Below are 18,998 nucleotides of genomic sequence, written 5' to 3'. Positions count from 1 at the left end.
AAAATACTTTAAATGGAATTTAGTAATGCATAATGAATAAATGTGGGGATTAATAGGGATTGAAGTGCATTTTGGGTCATATACTTACTTAAATAAATTAACCTTAGTTAAATAGATAAATAAAAATTCCTATAAAGTTCTAAAAACCCAAGTGGCTTGAATCCAGGTAGTCTGAAGGATAAGCCTCCTTGCATTTTAAGATGTTCAGAAGAGACATTCTCAGAATGCCATCTTCCTCAAAAGTGTGCCTATTGAGGACATTAAAAAGAGCATTTTAATGCGCTGCTCGTAGGTGGTGACGCTCCCTCTCAAAGGAGGCAGGGCTGCCCCTTTCCTGTTACTCGTCTTCCAACAAGCAAAGGCTTTCTGTTTAGACAGATTTTTTTCCATCTGGCTGGCTACAGAAGTGGCTTTTGCAGGGTTTTTTAAACTTTTCAAAAGGTTGATTAAATTGTTTTCAGTGGTTTTTCATTTGGTGGTCAATTTAGTGTAAAAATATGTTTATTTGCTTTTTTTAATTCTGTAGTTCGTTAGCTGAATTTATATTTTGACCTAAATTTATCTTTTAAATATTTTGTAAGTCTCCTTCAGTTGGTTTATATTGGGAGGAAGGTAAAATATAAATTCAGAAATGAATACATAAATAAAACTATAGTATGCACAGTTGGATTTTTAACTTGGCATTCCAGTTTTGGCAACTGCAAACGTTAAAGATGGCAGAGCAATAACCTGTAAACATCTAACAAATTTCTTTTTGTTTCTTTAGGCACAGATAGGTAACCATGTTCCAGTGCGACATAACTACAGATACTACTCATCAGACAAAAATGTCATTTGCCGAAATTGTGATAAACGAGGCCATTTATCAAAAAACTGTCCTGTCCCAAAGGTAAACACATTATTTCAGTTTTTCCATTTAGATAACTATTCTGTCATTATTAGGTGACAGCTTTCAGATTTTAAAGTGGTGGCCAGAAGTAATACTGAGGACCACTTTGAGAAAAATGGTGAATGAGATCATGCCCCTGTCCTAGTCAGGAAATGGACAAGTTAATTTTGTCCCAGGGATCATTACTGGATTATTTCTTCAAATTGTGTGCCTTATATTAGGAATTATTAGAAAAGCAAGCTGCACTTATGATGAGAGTAATTCTATTGCTGCCTATATGATTGCAGCATGATCTACTCCACACAGGCTGTATGTGGCATTCCCATATGCTTAATGGAGACTTGTTTTTCTCCTCCTCTCACCTAGGTTCACGTGCAGACAAAACTAATGTCTTTGGAGGAATGAAAGATCTGCTCAATGTAAAAATTATTGGAACTATTTTTAGGCTACGTTTGAGAGCAAGAGACTTCAGCCCTTAGTCCTCATTCAGTGCAAAGCAACTTATAGATCCTAGACATTTTGCTCTCCCATGGGTCCCAGAGTTTCCTGTACACATTGTTTAGATGGGAGGAGTGGGAAAACAAGTAGTCTCTGTTGAAGCTTAATACTGCCAAGCATAAATTATTGTATATACTCGAGTATGCCTAGTTTTTCAGCACAGCTTTTTTGCAGAAAAAGCACCCCTCCTCAGCTTATACTCGAGTCAGTGTTAAAATTACATGTTCTCCCCTGCAGTACAGGTGTGCTCCAGACTCCCCCGCTCATCTACGGGCGCCTGCAGCCTCTGTGGGTGGTCCGATGACCCGGGTTAAGTACATTGCTTTTCCGCTTCCTGCACACTCCCATCCTCCTCCTCCTGCATATTCTATGCAGCCATCTTGCTCCTCCCACCTTCCTCCTCCATCCTCCATCTCCCTCCATCTTGTTACGCAGCAGTAGAGCTGTAGATAAGCACAGCATCCGGTATGTGTCCTACCCCCACAGGCAGTGAAGTGTGTCTCGCAGCTCAGAAGGGCAGTATCTTCAAAAACATTTAACCTACTGATGCCTCAATTAATGTATTTCTATTGGTATCTATTTTTATTTGTGATATTTACCAGTAGCTGCTGCATTTTCCACCCTCGGCTTATACTTGAGTCAGTAAGTTTTCCCAGTTTTTTGTGGTAAAATTGGTGCCTCAGCTTATGTTCGGGTCGGCTTATACTCGAGTATATATGGTAGATCATGTTATATTTGGGAGATGGGCTACAGAATAATGATGACTCTTACTGGAATATCGGGTTGTTGGACAAGGAATGAACATTTGAACATGGATAAGGCTTAACATACTTTTCTGTAGTGTCTCTCTCTGCATGTATATCAATGACTCAGTTGACTCGTTAGTTTAAAGACAGACTTGTGTAGAACTTCACCATTCCACATCAGAAGACGTGGCTCTACATTTTCTACCTAGAGACTATCTCTGCCTGTAACTACAGAGAGTTGACTCATCTCTAGTTTTCTAAAATTCACATTCAGCAAAACTGTGGATCTGTCTGGCATCCTGGCTGTTTCTTTAAGTTGGTATTGATAAATTCAGTATATAAGTCAGTACATTCCAGCGAGCAACAAACACAGCTTCTTACAGCTGGCCTTTCCATGACAGGAAAGGCACGGCTCCTTTTCAGCACTATTTGTTTGATGAGAGCTGTGGGTAGTTGAAATTCTGATGGTCCTTAAATGTACTCGGCCTGTGAGGGAATAGTTCTATGTTCAAGTGTCCTCATTGCTGTCTTGAAGATAGCAATAATAAGCTTCCTAGACATTGTCTTTTGCACACTGAGTCCTGTGACTCAGCATGCAACAGATGATACATATGGAGATTTCTTAATTTACAGCACCTCACAGTTACACCTTTCACAGAACTGCGCGACATTATTTTAGCCACTATGTTTCTGTTCCATCAGGTTAAGAAAAATGATGGGGAAAGTGTGGGGAGGGCTGTAAAATTAAGCCAACAACTTCCGGATCTCCCATAGACTACCCCATTTTCCCAAAAATAAGACCTAATCTGAAAATAAGTCCTAGTATAATTTTTTGGATGCTCGCAGTATAAGCCCTACCCCAAAAATAAGCCCCAGCTCCTGGCTGCCTCACCCCCTCTCAACATCAACCACCTGGCCTAGGGGGAGAGAGAGCTTTCAGGCCGGAGCTGCTCCTGGGACCGCACCAGACCATCGTGCCTACACCCAGAAGGAGCCAAAGACCATCTGCCGACCATAGCTCACTGTGTGAGAGGCAGTGAGTCTGTGGTTGGGCCCCTGCTGGATCTCCCTCTGTGGTTACAGGCCTTGCGGCCTGCTGCTCCTGGCTGCCTCACCCCCTCTCAACATCAACCACCTGGCCTAGGGGGAGAGAGAGCTTACAGGCCGGAGCTGCCCCTGGGACCGCACCAGACCATCGTGCCTACACCCAGAAGGAGCTAAAGACCATCTGCCGGCCATTAAGAGCCTCGTGGCGCAGTGGTTAAAACGCTGTACTGCAGCTAAAACTGTGCTCACGACCTGGGGTTCAAATCCCAGGTAGCCGGCTCAAGGTTGACTCAGCCTTCCATCCTTCCGAGGTCGGTAAAATGAGTACCCAGCTTGCTGGGGGGGCAATGTGTAGCCTTTATAATTAAAATTGTAAACCGCCCGGAGAGTGCTTGTAGCGCTATGGGGCGGTATATAAGTCAAATAAATAAATAAATAAATAAATAAATAAATAAATAAATAAATAAATAAATAAATAAATAAATAAATAAATAAATAAATAAATAAATAAATAAATAAATAAATAAATAAATAAATAAAACAAACCCCACCCACCACCATTGTGCTGCAACCAGAATATGGCAGGACTGTATTTGAATAAATGTGAATTGTTGTACATGAAAAAAATAAAACATCCTGTGAAAATAAGCCCTAATGCGTTTTTGGAGCAAAACTTAATATAAGACCGTGTCTTATTTTTAGAGAAACACGATACTATGAATGAGGTAGTATTACATAGGAAAAATGTTGTCTGGAAACTCCTCCAATAACTGTCTTCTCACTTTATAAATCTTTTTCGGATTTGATGTTTTTATAGAGGTCTTCGTTATGTCTTGCTTATGTTGGAAATAAATTTGGCAGTGACATGAAGAAGAGCCTTTTCCATAGGGGCAACTAGCCTGTTAAACTCTCCTTTCAAGTCATCTTTCTTTCTGTAGTTACCTTCTACAGTGGTGCCTCGCAAGACTAAAGTAATTCGTTCCACGAATAATGCCATCTTGTGAAATCTTTGTCTTGAGAAAAGCGGTTTCCCATAGGAATGCATTGCAGTTCACTCCTATGGGAAACCTTGCAAGACGAATGAATTATTTTCGTCTTGCGAGGCATTGGTCTTGCGCAAAAAATTGTCTTGCGAAGCACGGCCATAGAAGAAGCCGTCTTGCAAGTCACCAACACGATCACAAAACGCTTTCGTCTTGTAGGTTTTTCGTCCGGCGAGGTGTTCGTCTTGTGAGGCACCACTGTATATTAAATTCTGTTTTAAGTAAGAGTCTCTTGTTCTGACTGGTCAATCCTTTAACAAAATGATTTGCTTTTTACTTACTGATTTCTAGTGGCTGTGGTTTTTTAATTTCCTCTGCTATTTTTATTTCCTTTGATGTTACTGCCCTCACCTGTGTTACTATTTGCTTTTGTATTGTTATGTATTTACTATTGCTGTTGGTCTTAGCCTCCTTGGGCACCAGTGTAGAAAAGCAGGTGAGTTTCATACAAACCAGTTGTGGTTATTTGTGGATCTCAATGGGACATCAGCCTAGGCTTTTCTGACTTCATTTGAATTCCATAGATGCCTTGGCCATTTGATTTTTTTATTTCTTCCACAGAAAATTCCACCTTGTTGTCTCTGTGCACAGAGGGGCCACTTGCAAAACAGCTGTCCTGCACGGTTTTGTTTAAATTGTTGTTTGCCTGGACACTTCTCTAGAGAATGCCTTGAGAGAATGTACTGGAAAAAACATTGTAACCGCTGTGATATGAGAGGCCATTATGCAGATGTGAGTACATTGTTCAAAGCTACCCATGATTCTTCTCTCTGTCTCTCTCTCTCTCTCTCTCTCTCTCTCTCTCTCTCCCTCCAGAACGACTTATGCCTGTCACAATTTAGTGGTATCATTGTCTGCATTCCTCAGTATACAGATGTCTGCCTCTTGGCATTCATGTTCAAGTACAAATGGATTTATGTACACATTTAGTATTTTATGTGTCTTTAAAATATCATTTATGTGTGGATTGATAGCAAAATAATAAACATTTAATGGAAAAATAGAACTCATATATGCTTGCTTTTATAATTTTTTTCTGAAGTGCCCTTGTGCATTCGTAACACATTTCATACTTCTTTGTAAATGTCTTAACTATTCAGTATATCAGGGAAGATTTTCCATGTATGTCTGGTGTTCATTTTTTAGAAAATTCAGTTTAAAAATGAATTTCCTACAATTCATAAAGAATCGCTAATGCCAATGTGTTTTAATCATTATGTATATTTTTCAGTTCTTTGTATCTTGAAATGCAGTTACATTTCTCATTCTGTATTTACAGCACTAACATGGTGCAGTAAAGACACAAAAAAGTACTTTTATTCTACAGGATTTTTGTGTGTACTTCATTAGCTTGAGTTTTAAATTTTTAATAAACGGCCACCTTTCCTGAAAGCATAGTAAGAAGAGATAGGCAAACATATGTCCTTTGGTCCTCACCCTGGGGAATAAGATTAACATGGTTGTTTCAAGGATTATTGAGATTGTGTATGAAATATTTTGAACACTCAAAGCATGCATGTACACACATGTACACACTAATAATAATAGTAAGAATCCTAATTATTGAAATTCCTCAAGCATAAACTTTTCTAGAGTAAATTATATACTGCTATGCTACTGCAGTTGATGAGGCGCTGGTTAAAGTGGAATGTAGTCTCTGATAAAATAGAAATAATCCAGGGGATAGCTCATTTGCCATACAGTGGGGTCTTGACTTGAGAACTTAATCCGTATTGGAAGGCGGTTCTCAAGTCAAAAAGTCTGTAAGTCAAGTCTCCATTGACCTACAGTGCATTGAAAACCGATTAATCCTGTAACAGGCTGTTTTTGTTCCATTTTGGTTTTTTTCTGGTCTGTAAGTCAATTCTCAGGCTGCAAGTCAAACCTAAATTTTGCGGCCAGAGAAGTCTGTAACTCAAAAAGTCTGTAAGTCAAGCCGTCTGTAAGTCAAGAGTCCACTGTACCTGTTACATACAAACTTAACAGGAAAATTGATTTGCAAGAAAAGAACATAAAGCAGTGTTAAAGTTTTAGTGGAGACAAGAATATATATACAGTATTTACTTCCTGTATACTTTTCTCATTGCATCTCCTGGTGTTTCCTTTCTTTTCCCTTTTAGTATTAGTAGCTAAACAGTATTACTGTTCGAAGATGGATAGTTAAAATGTACTGTATGAGGTGTATGACTAAACCTCACTACTCACTTGAATAAGAAGCATAAAACAAAAGCAAAGAAAAATGTTGTGGCACCTTCAATACTAACTGTTGTATTTTAATGTATGCTCTTGTAGAACATACATGTCTGCTTTGTCAGACATGAGAATTAGAATACAGAGATCACAGGATAAAGTTTTCTTAAGATAAAGGGGCAGTGGTGTTTAGTTGCATTTCACACCTGGTAACAATTTATGATCCATTTTTATTATACAGTCCTATAAACAGCAACAGCAGACAAACAGTGGCAAAGTAGAGATTGACAGTGTTTAACTTTCAGTCTTGTTCTGTCACTAATGACAGGGAACAACAATATTACTTACTGTCAGCTAGTAAAACTCCCATCTTCTACTGAATGTGATTGATAAATTTTTAATTACGAGCCATTGATTATCCTCTTGAGGGGAGGTGTGATTCTATATTATATATTGTTTTTAGCTTTAGTATATTTTGTCTTAAAATAGCAGTCTTTTCCAAATAAAGCATCCGATAAGAAGAAGAATTCTGGTTTAGCTGGCTGTGTGGCAGAGTTGTATATTGCAAAGATTTTCTAAATAATGTATACGTGCTGTGAACAAACACTGCATCTTTGTGAGCTGCCAGATTGTTAGGGCTGGGCCAGTGGATGCTGCATGAGGAAAGAGAGGTTTATCCTCTCCATAGGGGTGATTTGCCATGATTTAATTATAGAACAGATGAAAGGAGTATTCCTTGCTTCCCATAACTTTATCCACTGAGAATAAAATCTTATCCTGCCTTCTTTCCCTTATGTTATTTTGCATGGACCTCCTGACAATCCCCCCTTCAACCCCCTCAACATTTCTTAGATTAGAACTGATACTAATGTCAATAAGTAGACACTAGCCTATAAGTTAATAATTAATTACTGGCTGAAAATTTTGTTCATCACTCAGTCAGAATTTTTAATAGCATCATATGAGGAGATGAATTTTGGATCGTGGAAACCTTTTAGCACTGCAACTAGTTGCTAAACTTAGATTCTGTGAACAGTATGTGAGACACCTTGGCCTAACCACTGCAGAACATTTACTGAAACAGCGATTGTCCGACCACTGGGTTCAAACCTATTTAGATTTGTTAGGCACCCTAAAAACAGCCCCTTTATATAAGAACATTTTACCCTCGCCTTTAAATCTTCCATCTTATTTTGCTGATTTAATGAGTTTTGATTATAGAAAAGCTTTTACTCGGGCACATTTTGATATGTTACCACTAGCCAGTTTATTAGGACGCAATACACAAATTCCATATCCCAAGAGAGTTTGCTCTTGTGATAAAAAAAAATCAGTGGACAATTTGGCACATGTAGTGCTCTACTGTCCACTATTGAAGACCTATTGCGAAAGATCTCTCAACCGTATTTTACAAATATATTCTAGTAATTCCGAACAAGTAAAGCTCAAGGTCCTACTTTCTGACAGAGACAAATTTGTCACTTTCCTAATGGCATGGTTTATCTCTACATTGTAAAAAATGAAATCTGTATCCCCCACCTCTAACAATTAAGTTAATACAGTGGTGCCTCACATAACGATGTTAATTGGTTCCAAACAAAACATCGTTATGTGAAAACATCGTTATGTGAAGCACCATTTCCCATAGGAATGCATTGGAAACCGGTTAATCCGTTCCAATAGGAATGGATTATCCGGTTTTCTCCCTCCCCCCGTGGCTTGGATCTGACCCACGGCGGCTAACTCAGCCATGGCTTGACTCCCTAGAGTCCGGCCATGGCTGGGGTAGCCGCCGTGGCTCGGATCCAAGCCGCGGGGGGAGGGTGGTGGGATTGGAATGCCTTTCAGGCATCCCGGGCTTGGATCCCACCCGCCGCCGGTTAGGGTAACCGGCGGCGGGTGGGATCCAAACCCGGGATGCCTGAAAGGCATCCCAATCCCACCACCCTCTCAGCCTGCCCCCACAGCTTGGATCCAAGCCGTGGGGGGTCGCTGGGAGCAGACACCCCCCCCACCCTGCAGCCGCCGCTTGAAGCCTCCCCGCGCTGCTTTCCCCAGCCATTCTCGGATGTCCAGGCGTCCGAGAACGGCTCGGGTAGGCGGCCTGGGCAGGCTTCAAGCGGCGGCTGCAGGATGGGGGGGGTGTCCGGAAGGTTTCCAGGCTTTCACCTGGAAACCTTCCGGATACCCCCCCCTGTCCCCGCTACTGGTAGCCTGCCCGGGCCGCCTACCCGAGCCGTTCTTGGACTTCCAGGCGTCCGAGAATGGCTCGGGTAGGCGGCCTGGGCAGGCTTCAAGCGGCGGCTGCAGGGTGGGGGGGTGTCCGGAAGGTTTCCAGGCTTTCACCTGGAAACCTTCCGGATACCCCCCCCCCCGTCCCCGCTACTGGTAGCCTGCCCGGGCCGCCTACCCGAGCCGTTCTCGGACTTCCAGGCGTCCGAGAACGGCTCGGGTAGGCGGCCTGGGCAGGCTTCAAGCGGCGGCTGCAGGGTCGGGGGGTGTCCGGAAGGTTTCCAGGCTTTCACCTGGAAACCTTCCGGATACCCCCCCCCCTCTGTCCCCGCTGCTGGTAGTCTGCCCGGGCCGCCTACCCGAGCCGTTCTCGGACTTCCAGGCGTCCGAGAACGGCTCGGGTAGGCGGCCCGGGCAGGCTACCAGCTGGGGCTGGCTGACGCTTCGGAGCGGCCGCGGGAGAGGTCTCCCCGCGGCCGCTCCGAAGCTCCCGCCCGGAGAATGCCTGCAGGCTGGCCGGCGATTCGGAGGGGCCACGGGGAGACCTCTCCCGCGGCCGCTCCGAAGCGCCGGCCAGCCGGCCGGCATTCTCGGGGCAGGCGCTTCGGAGCGGCCGCGGGAGAGGTCTCCCCGCGGCCGCTCCGAAGCGCCCACCGGGGGACTATGGGGGAAACATCGCTATGCGAGTTTCCTCCATAGACAGCCTCGCTATACGAGGCAGTAATTTCCCCCAGAAACCCCCTCGCTATGCGAATTCATCGTTAAACGAGGCATTCGCTAAGCGAGGCACCACTGTACTTAAGTAACTATCTTTGGAGTTATTCCCCTCACGATAAGTGCTTGCTGCTAGCATTGGTTAATGTCTTCCATCTGCCTTTGTCCTAAAATGTTAAAACTTTGTCCCGTAATAGAGATCAACTTGATTTGATTCTAAATGGCTTTTAATATTTTATTATACTACATTTTAATGAACTATATTGTATCATTTATATTGTTTTATATTGTTTTATCTGATGTATGTTGCAATGGCCTGTGTGCCATGCAATAAACTTATTTTGCTTGCTTGCTTGCATGGTATTGCTAGAGTGTGATGCAATACTGAACTGGCACACATGCACAGTTATGAATATCCTGTAATGTAAATAGTAGAATTAAACACCTGTTCTTGGACCATTAATGAAGGCGCCTGTAGTATCCTTCACTCCAGTGAACCCAGAAGCGAAGTGCATGAGCATTCCTGTCCTAGGAATGTCAGACCTCTCTTGACCACATTCAACTGCAGCACTTTGTTTTTTCAATGCTGAGAGCAGTACTGTGCTGTATGACAAACGTACTATACGTATTTGGAGTCTAAATGTACTTCATATACAAAGATCCGTACCTTACTTACTGCAAGTAGAGCAAAACTGTCTGTGGTGCTCCACCACTTTGGACTTGGCAAGTTGAGGATGAGATCCAGTGGTTTTTCTGCCTGGGCAAGAAAGTGCTGGCTACATCCTTACATTAGGTCTAGAAGAGTCCTGCTGTGGGCCCAACAAAGAAATAGGACTTTTTCCTGTGTATGAGATATGTTCAAGGAAGTATGGTTTGGAGGGGGTAATGGAATAGTATGTTTAAAAGCAAAGATGATTTTGAAGAGTTCCATGCTGAGTTTTTTTGTGCAGCAGCTTGGATCTTGTAGTGGTCTTGCACTCACAGAAGAGCTGTGCTAGCCCAGCAGAAGGGTGTTGCATGGGAACAGCGAGCCTGAAAGCACAGAAGTGTATCTACATTGGCAAGAGATTGTGCAAGACTTTGCACAAACTCTTACTCAATAACATTTTAGCTCATGTCTGGAATTGTTCACAGAACCGCATTAGTACTGCTGTTGCTGCTGCTCGTGGTATTTTGAGTATGAAGACATGTACTTAGATTTTACAACTATGGGGTATTACATTCATTTTTCCAAAGAGGTAGCTATGTGATACAGTGGGGTCTTGACTTACGAACGGCTCGACATACGAACGTTTCGACTTACGAACAGCTCTCATAGGAATATATGGACTCGACTTACAAACTTAGATTCGAGTTACGAACTCTTTTTTTCCTTTTTTTAAAGCTAAGTCATCTTAGGTTAAAAGGAAAAAAGAAGAAAAATATCTCCCTCTAGTGGCAGAAGGCGGAATAGCAGCTTCCCATTAGTTTCTATGGAGAAAAGAGCAGATACGGATTAAATGGTTTTCAATGCATTCCTATGGGAAATGCAGATTCGACTTAAGAACTTTTCGACCTGAGAACTGCCTTCCAATACGGATTAAGTTCGTAAGTCGAGACCCCACTGTAGTCTGTTGCAGCAAAAACAATAAAGGATTGCAGGTTTTATTGGGTATGGGGTTTCATGGACTTGCAGCCTATTTTTTTATAGATTCAGAGATTTCGGTTCAACTCTATGGATGCTTATTCCAAACAAAAATTATTAGTCTTTAAAATGTTTACAGTGCCACAAAAACTGATGCTAAATGCAGCTTACCAGTCTTTCAGACTTATTGCGGTTCTAATTATTTTTGATTCTTTGGTCTTTGTTACACTGCTTTAAATGTGAGAATCTGCTCACTTTTTCAGCTCTCACATGCAAGATCAGTTCTTACATGTCTCAGATTTGTGCTCACTGGTGTGTAGCCTGATTGGGGCTTGGACAGTTACTTTTTAAAAATAACTAGTGCAAAGTCCCAAAAAGGAGTTTGGTATTGTTATCATTACGCTCTTTAAAATGTAGCTTTTCCCCCTCTAGATATTAAAAAGTAATTTGTTTTTAATAAATTGCTTGCATGTTAGTTTTCTTTGTTAAAAAAAAAGTAAATCAGAATTCTACAAGCTGCTGCTCGTAGTACAAAACATAGCTACGTAATGAAGCTTCATACCTTGTAACTATAAAAGTAACTTGCTCATTGCACCATGACAGGACTGATGCAGTTTTCCTCTATATTAGAATCAGTATTGTAGTTGTAAATTTGGAATTACAAGTGCTTATCATGACAGTCTAGTTTTTGGAGAAGGGCTTTCTGCAAAATTAATGGCTGTTAATTGCCCATTCAGAAGCAAAACACTGTCAAATACTTTGCAGTACAACAAGGGTCACTTGCAACAATAATGAATTTCTCTTCCTGCTACTTAGAAAATAGCAGCTGCACAGAGAATAGGGAGGTCAGAGTGGAAGGCAGGATGATGTCATAGTCCCTACAACTCCAGTTGTGAGGTTCTTATCTTGTGACTCCTGGTTCCACTACACTACTTACTAGAATAATAATGTACTGCCTGGAAGGAATTAATGATGAGTAATCAGTTATTTTTAAGTTGTTACTCAGACATGTACATACAGGTAGAGATGAAATGAAGAAGCTGAGAATTCTTTTATGGGCAATCAGAGCTTTTTTCATTCTTGTCTCCACTAAAACTTTAATACTGCTTTATGTTCTTTTCTTGCAAAGTTTATAGCAGCATACATAGACTTCCCAGTGATCTCTCATTCAAGCACTGGATAGGTCTGAACTCCCTTGGGTTTAGGCAGTAGTAAAACAAATTCTTCATTGTGGTCTTCTGTGAATGCACACAAAAAGGGTTAATCCAGCACCAGCGATGGTCCTCTCGGAATATTCTAGAGCTTAAATAGAAAAAGAAACAAAGTTTAAGGTTGCCTGCACTGCGCATGCTCTGCCCACCCTAGCCTGAGTTCCATTTCTCCGCCATGCGAGTTGGGACTTCTCGGATTGAGCTCTGCATATTTTTCTCGTTATTTGGATTTTTTCTGGTATTTCGACCCTCTGCACGTTGTTGACTACTCTAGTTTTCCCCTGTGTGACGCGGATTTGGTTTTATGGACTTTGAACTGTTTTTTTCCCCTTAACTTGGTTGCCTCGGATTTTCCTGCCTTTTTTACTGGCACTGCCTCGCTCATTGCCTACTGTCTTATGTCCCCCTCTGGTCCGTTTAGCCAGTGCGTGGTTTGTGATAGAAAGCTTCCATTTCAAGATGGACACAATAAATGCCTCTTTTTTTTGCCTCAGGGAAGCCCATTTAACTCAGAATTGTAGGCATTGTAAGGCATTTACTAAGGCTGCGCTAAAGGCTCGACAGCAGCGATTAAAATACCATCTTTGGGATACTGCCTTGGCTTCGTCTAAACCGTCCTCTATGGAGCTCCCTTCCGCAGCTGCGGTTCCCCCTGCCGAAGGTATTCTGGTTCAAATACCTGTTTCCATGGCTCTTGGAAAATCTTCAGAGAAGCCTGGCAAGAAGCCTGCTGCTTCTAAGAAATCTGCCACTTCTAAAGTTCTAGCTGCCAAGCCTGCAAAACAAGCAAAGAAAAAACCTGTGAAGGACGTAGAGGTGGTTAAGGATTTGCCACCTGTCTCTGTCTCTCTCCCTTCCCTGCTTTTGGAAGATTCTTCGCGGGACAGAGAGTCTCTGTTGGAGGTGACTGCTTCTCTCCCTCCTAGACAGATCGAGCCACCTCACACTTCGGGAATTCCTTCCCTGACGCCGAGTCAGCTTGCCAATGACACTGCAAGCTTGGTGTCTGTGCCTCACAGCCCCGTATCCACTGGGCGGGCATCTTTGGCTCATTCTATTTCTTCAGTGCCTTCGAAACCGTGTTCACCTCCGCGAAAGCACACCCATAAGCCTAAGCATACTTCCAAGGGTTGACGTCGATCTCCGCGGAAGGAAGTCGTCCGCTGTCATCGACATTCTCGACGTCGACATAGATCACGATCAAAGGACTCTTCTTCTTCGGCTTCGAGCGGCAAAAAGTGTTGCCGCCAACACCGGAGAAGATGTTCTTCCAGCTCTTCCTCGACTTCTGCAGATAAACATCGATGTCGAAGAAGAGTGGAATATGTTTATGCCTCCTCTTCTTCGTCTTCCACCCCACCAAAGAAGGACTGACGTTGACGGCGGCTCAAGGTCGAGGCTCTGGTGCAGCCTACCCAGCACACTATAAAGCCTGCTGAAGTTCCTGCTCCCGCTTTCTCGACGTCAACGGCGGCTATACCTCCAGTTCACCAGCCAATACATCCTATTTTGGTTCCAGAGGCTCGGCATCGAAAGAGAGCCCGTTCCCCTTCCTCTGATGAAGTGCCCTTTTCTTCAGGTGCTCGGAGTCCGAGGAAGAGTTGCCACAACAACCTACTAAGGAAGACTTACCTGAAGGCGAGGTTGTAGGATCCGATACTGGAGATCCTCATGCTTCCTCTCCATCGGAGGATTTTTCCTCTTATTCACAAATGTTATCCCGGTTGGCAAAAGTATTAAAACTCCAGGTTGATGAACCAACTCAACCTGAAGAGGATCTCATATTTGGCGACATCAATAGTAAAAGGTCTCCACCACCTACTCTGTCTTATTTACCTGCCCTTCTGAACATCAACAGGGAGTTCAGACGAACGGAAAATCTTTATCGCGTGACTGGAACTGATACGAAATTCCTTCTTAAGCACCCAATTCCTAATTCCCTGATAGTAGAAACTAGTTGTTCCAGACCCACGGGGAGATCTCATGTAACTCCCATGAATAAGGAAGGGAAGAAGTTGTAACTCCTTGGCAGAAAGATTTATTCCTTGATTGCTTTCATGCTTCGAGTTGCTAATTATCAGACTGCCTTAGGTGCATATCAGAAGCAGCTATGGTTGCGAATTTTGCCAGGTTTGAAGATGTTACCGGACATATCCACCAGACATTCAGTTGAGGCTGCTTCGAGGGTGTTCATGTCTGCTGTGACTCTTCGGAGACATGCATGAAAACTTGCCATTTGACGCTTCAGGTCTTTTTAATGAAAAGACTGATGGCCATCTCGAGGAACTTCACAAGGCTAAGAAGACTGCTAAATCTTACTATACCCAGCCTCAACCCAAGTATAATAGGTACCAGTGGAAGAAATCTTATAATCAATACTTCTCATCCAATCAGTACAAACAATTCAAGGGCCAATCTCAATCTAGGCCTGCAAATACAGCTTCCTCTAATACTTAGCGCTCTCAGCAATCCTAGCGGCGTCAGTCCTATAAGCCACCTACCAAGAAATCCAAACAATATCTTTTACTCAAAAATGATTATATACGTTCCCAATCCTACAGCAAGATTACAACCATATCTACAAAACTGGTCAATTATTACAAAAGATTCCTGGGTACTAAACATCGTTCGATTCGGCTATCTTCTGGAATTTCTAGAATATCCTCCTCTAGGGCAGGTAAATTATACATCATTCGATCCTGCTCTAGAAGAAGAGGTTCTATCTTTGTTAGAAAGAGGTGTGATTCAAAAAGTTCCAAAAAGAGACATCGCAAACGGCTTCTATTCAAGATACTTCGCCGTTCCCAAAAAAGACGGGGGTATAAGACCCATTCTAGATTTTAGAACTCTAAATACTTACCTTTGTCCTCGTCATTTTCGGATGGTAACGTTGGAATCAACAATCCACCTGTTGAAAAAGAACAATTGGTTTGTGGTCATAGACCTAAAAGACGCCTATTTTCATATAACCATTCACCCCAGTCATCGCAAATTCCTCAGGTTTGTCTTCCAGGACAACATTTATCAGTTCCTAGCTCTTCCTTTCAGTCTGGCAACGGCTCCAAGGACATTTACAAAATGCATGGCGCCGGTGGCAGCTTACCTGCGTCTGAATAGAGTTCAGGTCTATCCATATATAGACGATTGGTTGGTGGTATCCAGGTCCAGACATCGGACCCTGAAAGACACAAGGTTCATACTTTATATCCTACACAATCTGGGCCTTACTATAAATCACAAAAAATCTCATCTTGTCCCTTCGCAAGTCGTAAACTACATTGGTGCAAAAATAAATGCTATCCAAGGGCTCATATTCCTGCCAAAAGAACGGATTCAGAAAATACATCAAAAAATTCCGCCCAGGAGCACGTGTCACAGCAAAACACACTCAACACCTGTTAGGCCTCATGGCATCAACGACCGCAGGCTTAGCCCATGGCCGACTGAAACTCAGATCTCTCCAGGTGTGGTTCCTATCTCTATTCAACCCCTTGAAAGATCATCAGATGAAACGACTTAGGGTGATTCCAGAATTGGCACAACAGCTTCAGTGGGGGAACTTTGTTCCTCATCTACAGATAGGGAGACCTTTCCGACCTCTCCGTCTTACGGTACAGGTCACCACAGATGCAAGTCCAACAGGCTGGGGCACTCATTGCGGACATCACCACATACATGCATTGTGGGCAACACAGGAACGGAATCTTCACATCAACCATCTGCAGGGTTGTGTACAGGTAGTCACCGACAACACCACGGCCATGTACTATCTAAACAAACAAGGAGGCTTGACATTATAGGGAAGATGTACGCCAGTCACCTACTTTACAAACTGCAAGACTGGCTTCATGATCAAGACATCATGGGCCTAGAGCAAGCGGGCTTCAGGGAGGGAAAGTCAACACTAGACCACTGCCTGATCCTATCCCACGTGATTTCTAAATACGCCTCGCAGTCAAACACCCGCCTTTATGCAGCCTTTCTAGATCTTAAAGGGGCCTTCGATTCGATCGACAGAGACATTTTATGGCTCAAGCTTGCCAGGTTGGGTATCGACAGAAGGTTACTTTTTCTAATCCAAAAACTGCACGCGGGTTCCACTTGCCACATTAAAATCTCGTCGAAGGGGGCCCTCTCCAACCCAATTCCTGCCAATAGAGGAGTGAAGCAAGGCTGCGTCCTGGCTCCAACCCTGTTCAACCTGTTTATCAACGATCTCGCCCCTCTCTTACGCACTGTCAACGTTCACAGCCCCAAAATTGGCCACCTCTCGATACCAATCCTCTTGTACGCGGACGACATGGTTCTTCTCTCACGCTCAAGAGTGGGCTTAAAGAGACTAATTACTTGCTGCCTTGAATACCTGTCACACAACAACCTTCAACTCAACTTTGAGAAAACCAAAATTGTGGTCTTTGGCAAAGCGTGGAAACCCTTCGTATGGTCATTCCATGGGAATTCCATTCAGCAGGTCAGAGAGTTTAAGTATCTGGGCATTACTTTCCATCACCGACACTCCTGGTTAACTCACCAACGGGCAGCAATCAAGACAGCCAAACTCTCAGCCCAAGCCATCCTACGATTTCACCACACCTGGGGCCATGGCTTTATTCCCGCTGCTCTACAGATCTTTAACGCGAAATCAGTTGCTCAGCTACTATACGGCGTCCCTATTTGGTTGTCCTCACTACACAGCTCTGTGGAGAGAGTACAATCTGTATTTTTATACAAAATCCTTGGCCTCCCTCACTGTGTGCCATACGCAGCTCTGTGTCTTGAAGGTGGCCAATACAGAATTGAGACTAGGGCCTGGCTCAGATTTCTCAAATACTGGGTCAAAATTTGTTTTTTCTCTCCCAAGGACACCCTATTGCAAGCGTTGCTAGCCGATAGCCTGCTTCCCAATGGCTTGGCCCTATTCACAAAGAAAGTCAAGACTCTAGGGCTATCTCCCGACCTTCTGGGCCTTATACCCCCCTCCAAGGTGTTTCCAACTATCAAAAACAGGGTCCTGGACATTGAAGGGCAAACTTTGTTTAGTGCGGCACAAAAAGTCTGCTCTCCACTTCGTCTTCACCTCTCACTCACTCTCGGACGCAGCCCAAGCTACTTATATTTCCTTGAACAGCCACTAGAGCGCTGGGCATTTACTCTCGCCAGATGCAACATAGTTCCATCAAATCTAGTGCAGGGCAGATACTTGGGCCTACCTACAGACCTGAGAACCTGTCCATGTGGCCAGGGAAAAACTGAATCTCTGCATCATATGCTATTTCATTGCATTTTGTACATGGATATCCGCCTGCTCCACCAGTCGGTCTTTCCCCTCTCCTACACGCGATGGGATGACCTAAAGAAAACCCAATACCTTTTAAATGGTACTAACAAGGAAGTTACTGTATCAACTGCTCGATATGTTCACGCCATTATTCAGAGACGTCGCAACATGCCCTCTCTAAAATGAGGGGCCTAACGCTGTTATTTTCTCCACCCCACTCGCATGCAACGAACCCTGTATGCGTATTTTACTGTATTTATTTTGCGGCTCCTTCTGCTGTATGCCAATAAAGGTTTATTATTATAAACAAGGAGGCACACGCTCAAGGTCCCTGCTGTTCCTGACTGTGACTCTATGGGAGTGGTGTTATCGTCATCATGTCTTTCCGGTAGCGGTACATGTGGCAACGGAGGACAACGAGCTGGCAGATGAGCTGAGTCGTCTCACCGGGCAGACACATGAATGGGAGCTGGACGACAGTGTGTTCAATGATCTGTGTCATAGGTGGGGATTCCTGGTGATGGATGTGTTTGCTACCCAGCACAACAAGAAATGTTCTCTCTACGCCTCCAGAGCTGGTCGAGGAATGAACTCTGTGGGGGAACGCCTTCATGACATGTTGGACTGCAGGCCTTCTCTATCTGTTTCCATCATTTCCTCTGGTACAGAGAACATTGGTGAAGCTTTGCCAGGAGTCAGTGGAGGCTGTTCTCATAGCACCTTTCTGGCTTTGGCAGCCATGGTTTCCAACGTTGATGCAGATGGCCACAGACTTTGTCAGGCTTCCTCTTTTTCCTGGTCTGCTAACGCAGGACTCGGGCAAGATTTTTCATCCAGATCTAGACACTCTTCATTTGACTGCGTGGAGGATATCCTCGAAATCCAAGAGGTTCTAAGCAAATCAAGGAAGTCCTCTAAGTCTCGCTTATATGGTTATAAGTGGCAAAGTTTTTTGAAATTTACTAAATCTAGGAATCTTGTTTCATCCCCAATTTCCTTATCTACCTTACTGAAGTTTCTGCATTACCTTTTCGACTTCAATTTGTCAGTTTCCACTTTGAAAGTTTATGTTGCAGCGATTGTCTCTTTCCAGCCCTGGGACTCTGGTGCTTCCTGTCTATTTTCTCATCCTACTGTCAAAGCCTTTTTGAAAGGACTCACAAATTTGAGACCTCCAGTTAGACCACCAATACCTCAGTGGTCTCTGCAGTTAGTTTTATACGCCCTTTTGCGTCCACCATTTGAGCCTATGGCCACTTGTGAGCTGAAATTTTTATCTCTTAAATGTCTGTTTTTGGTGGCTATAACTTCCGCTCGAATGGCTGGTGAATTGGCTGCCCTTAGAGCAGAGCAGCCTTTTCTACAGTTCTTTAAAGACAAGGTGGTTTTACTGATGTTTCCTTTCTTCCAGAAGTGGTTACTGAGTTTCATCTAAATCAGCCCCTGTTCTTACCTACATTGTTTGCAAATCCTACTACTGACACTGAACGCATGCTCCACACCTTAGATGTCAGAAGAGCACTTGC

The 18,998-nt window shown here is 43.4% G+C and overlaps 1 protein-coding gene across 4 annotated transcripts in view; it reads left to right on the top strand.

Annotated features, from left to right (window-relative positions):
- ZCCHC7 (zinc finger CCHC-type containing 7) overlaps positions 1–18,998 on the top strand; it is a 158,534-nt gene that overhangs the window by 93,597 nt on the left and 45,939 nt on the right. For 3 of the 4 annotated variants that reach the window (XM_020791335.3, XM_078384812.1, XM_020791336.3), the window contains exons 4-5: positions 767–889; positions 4,785–4,955. In XM_020791335.3, coding sequence (XP_020646994.3) covers positions 767–889; positions 4,785–4,955 — 294 coding nt within the window. The remainder of the gene's footprint in view (positions 1–766; positions 890–4,784; positions 4,956–18,998) is intronic. The other variant, XM_072991916.2, reaches the window with a different exon arrangement.

Source organism: Pogona vitticeps, chromosome 2 (genome assembly GCF_051106095.1).
Source record: "Pogona vitticeps strain Pit_001003342236 chromosome 2, PviZW2.1, whole genome shotgun sequence".
Taxonomy (NCBI): domain Eukaryota; kingdom Metazoa; phylum Chordata; class Lepidosauria; order Squamata; family Agamidae; genus Pogona; species Pogona vitticeps.
Note: the sequence above shows the minus strand (reverse complement) of the source record. Positions and strands in the feature narration are given on the sequence as shown.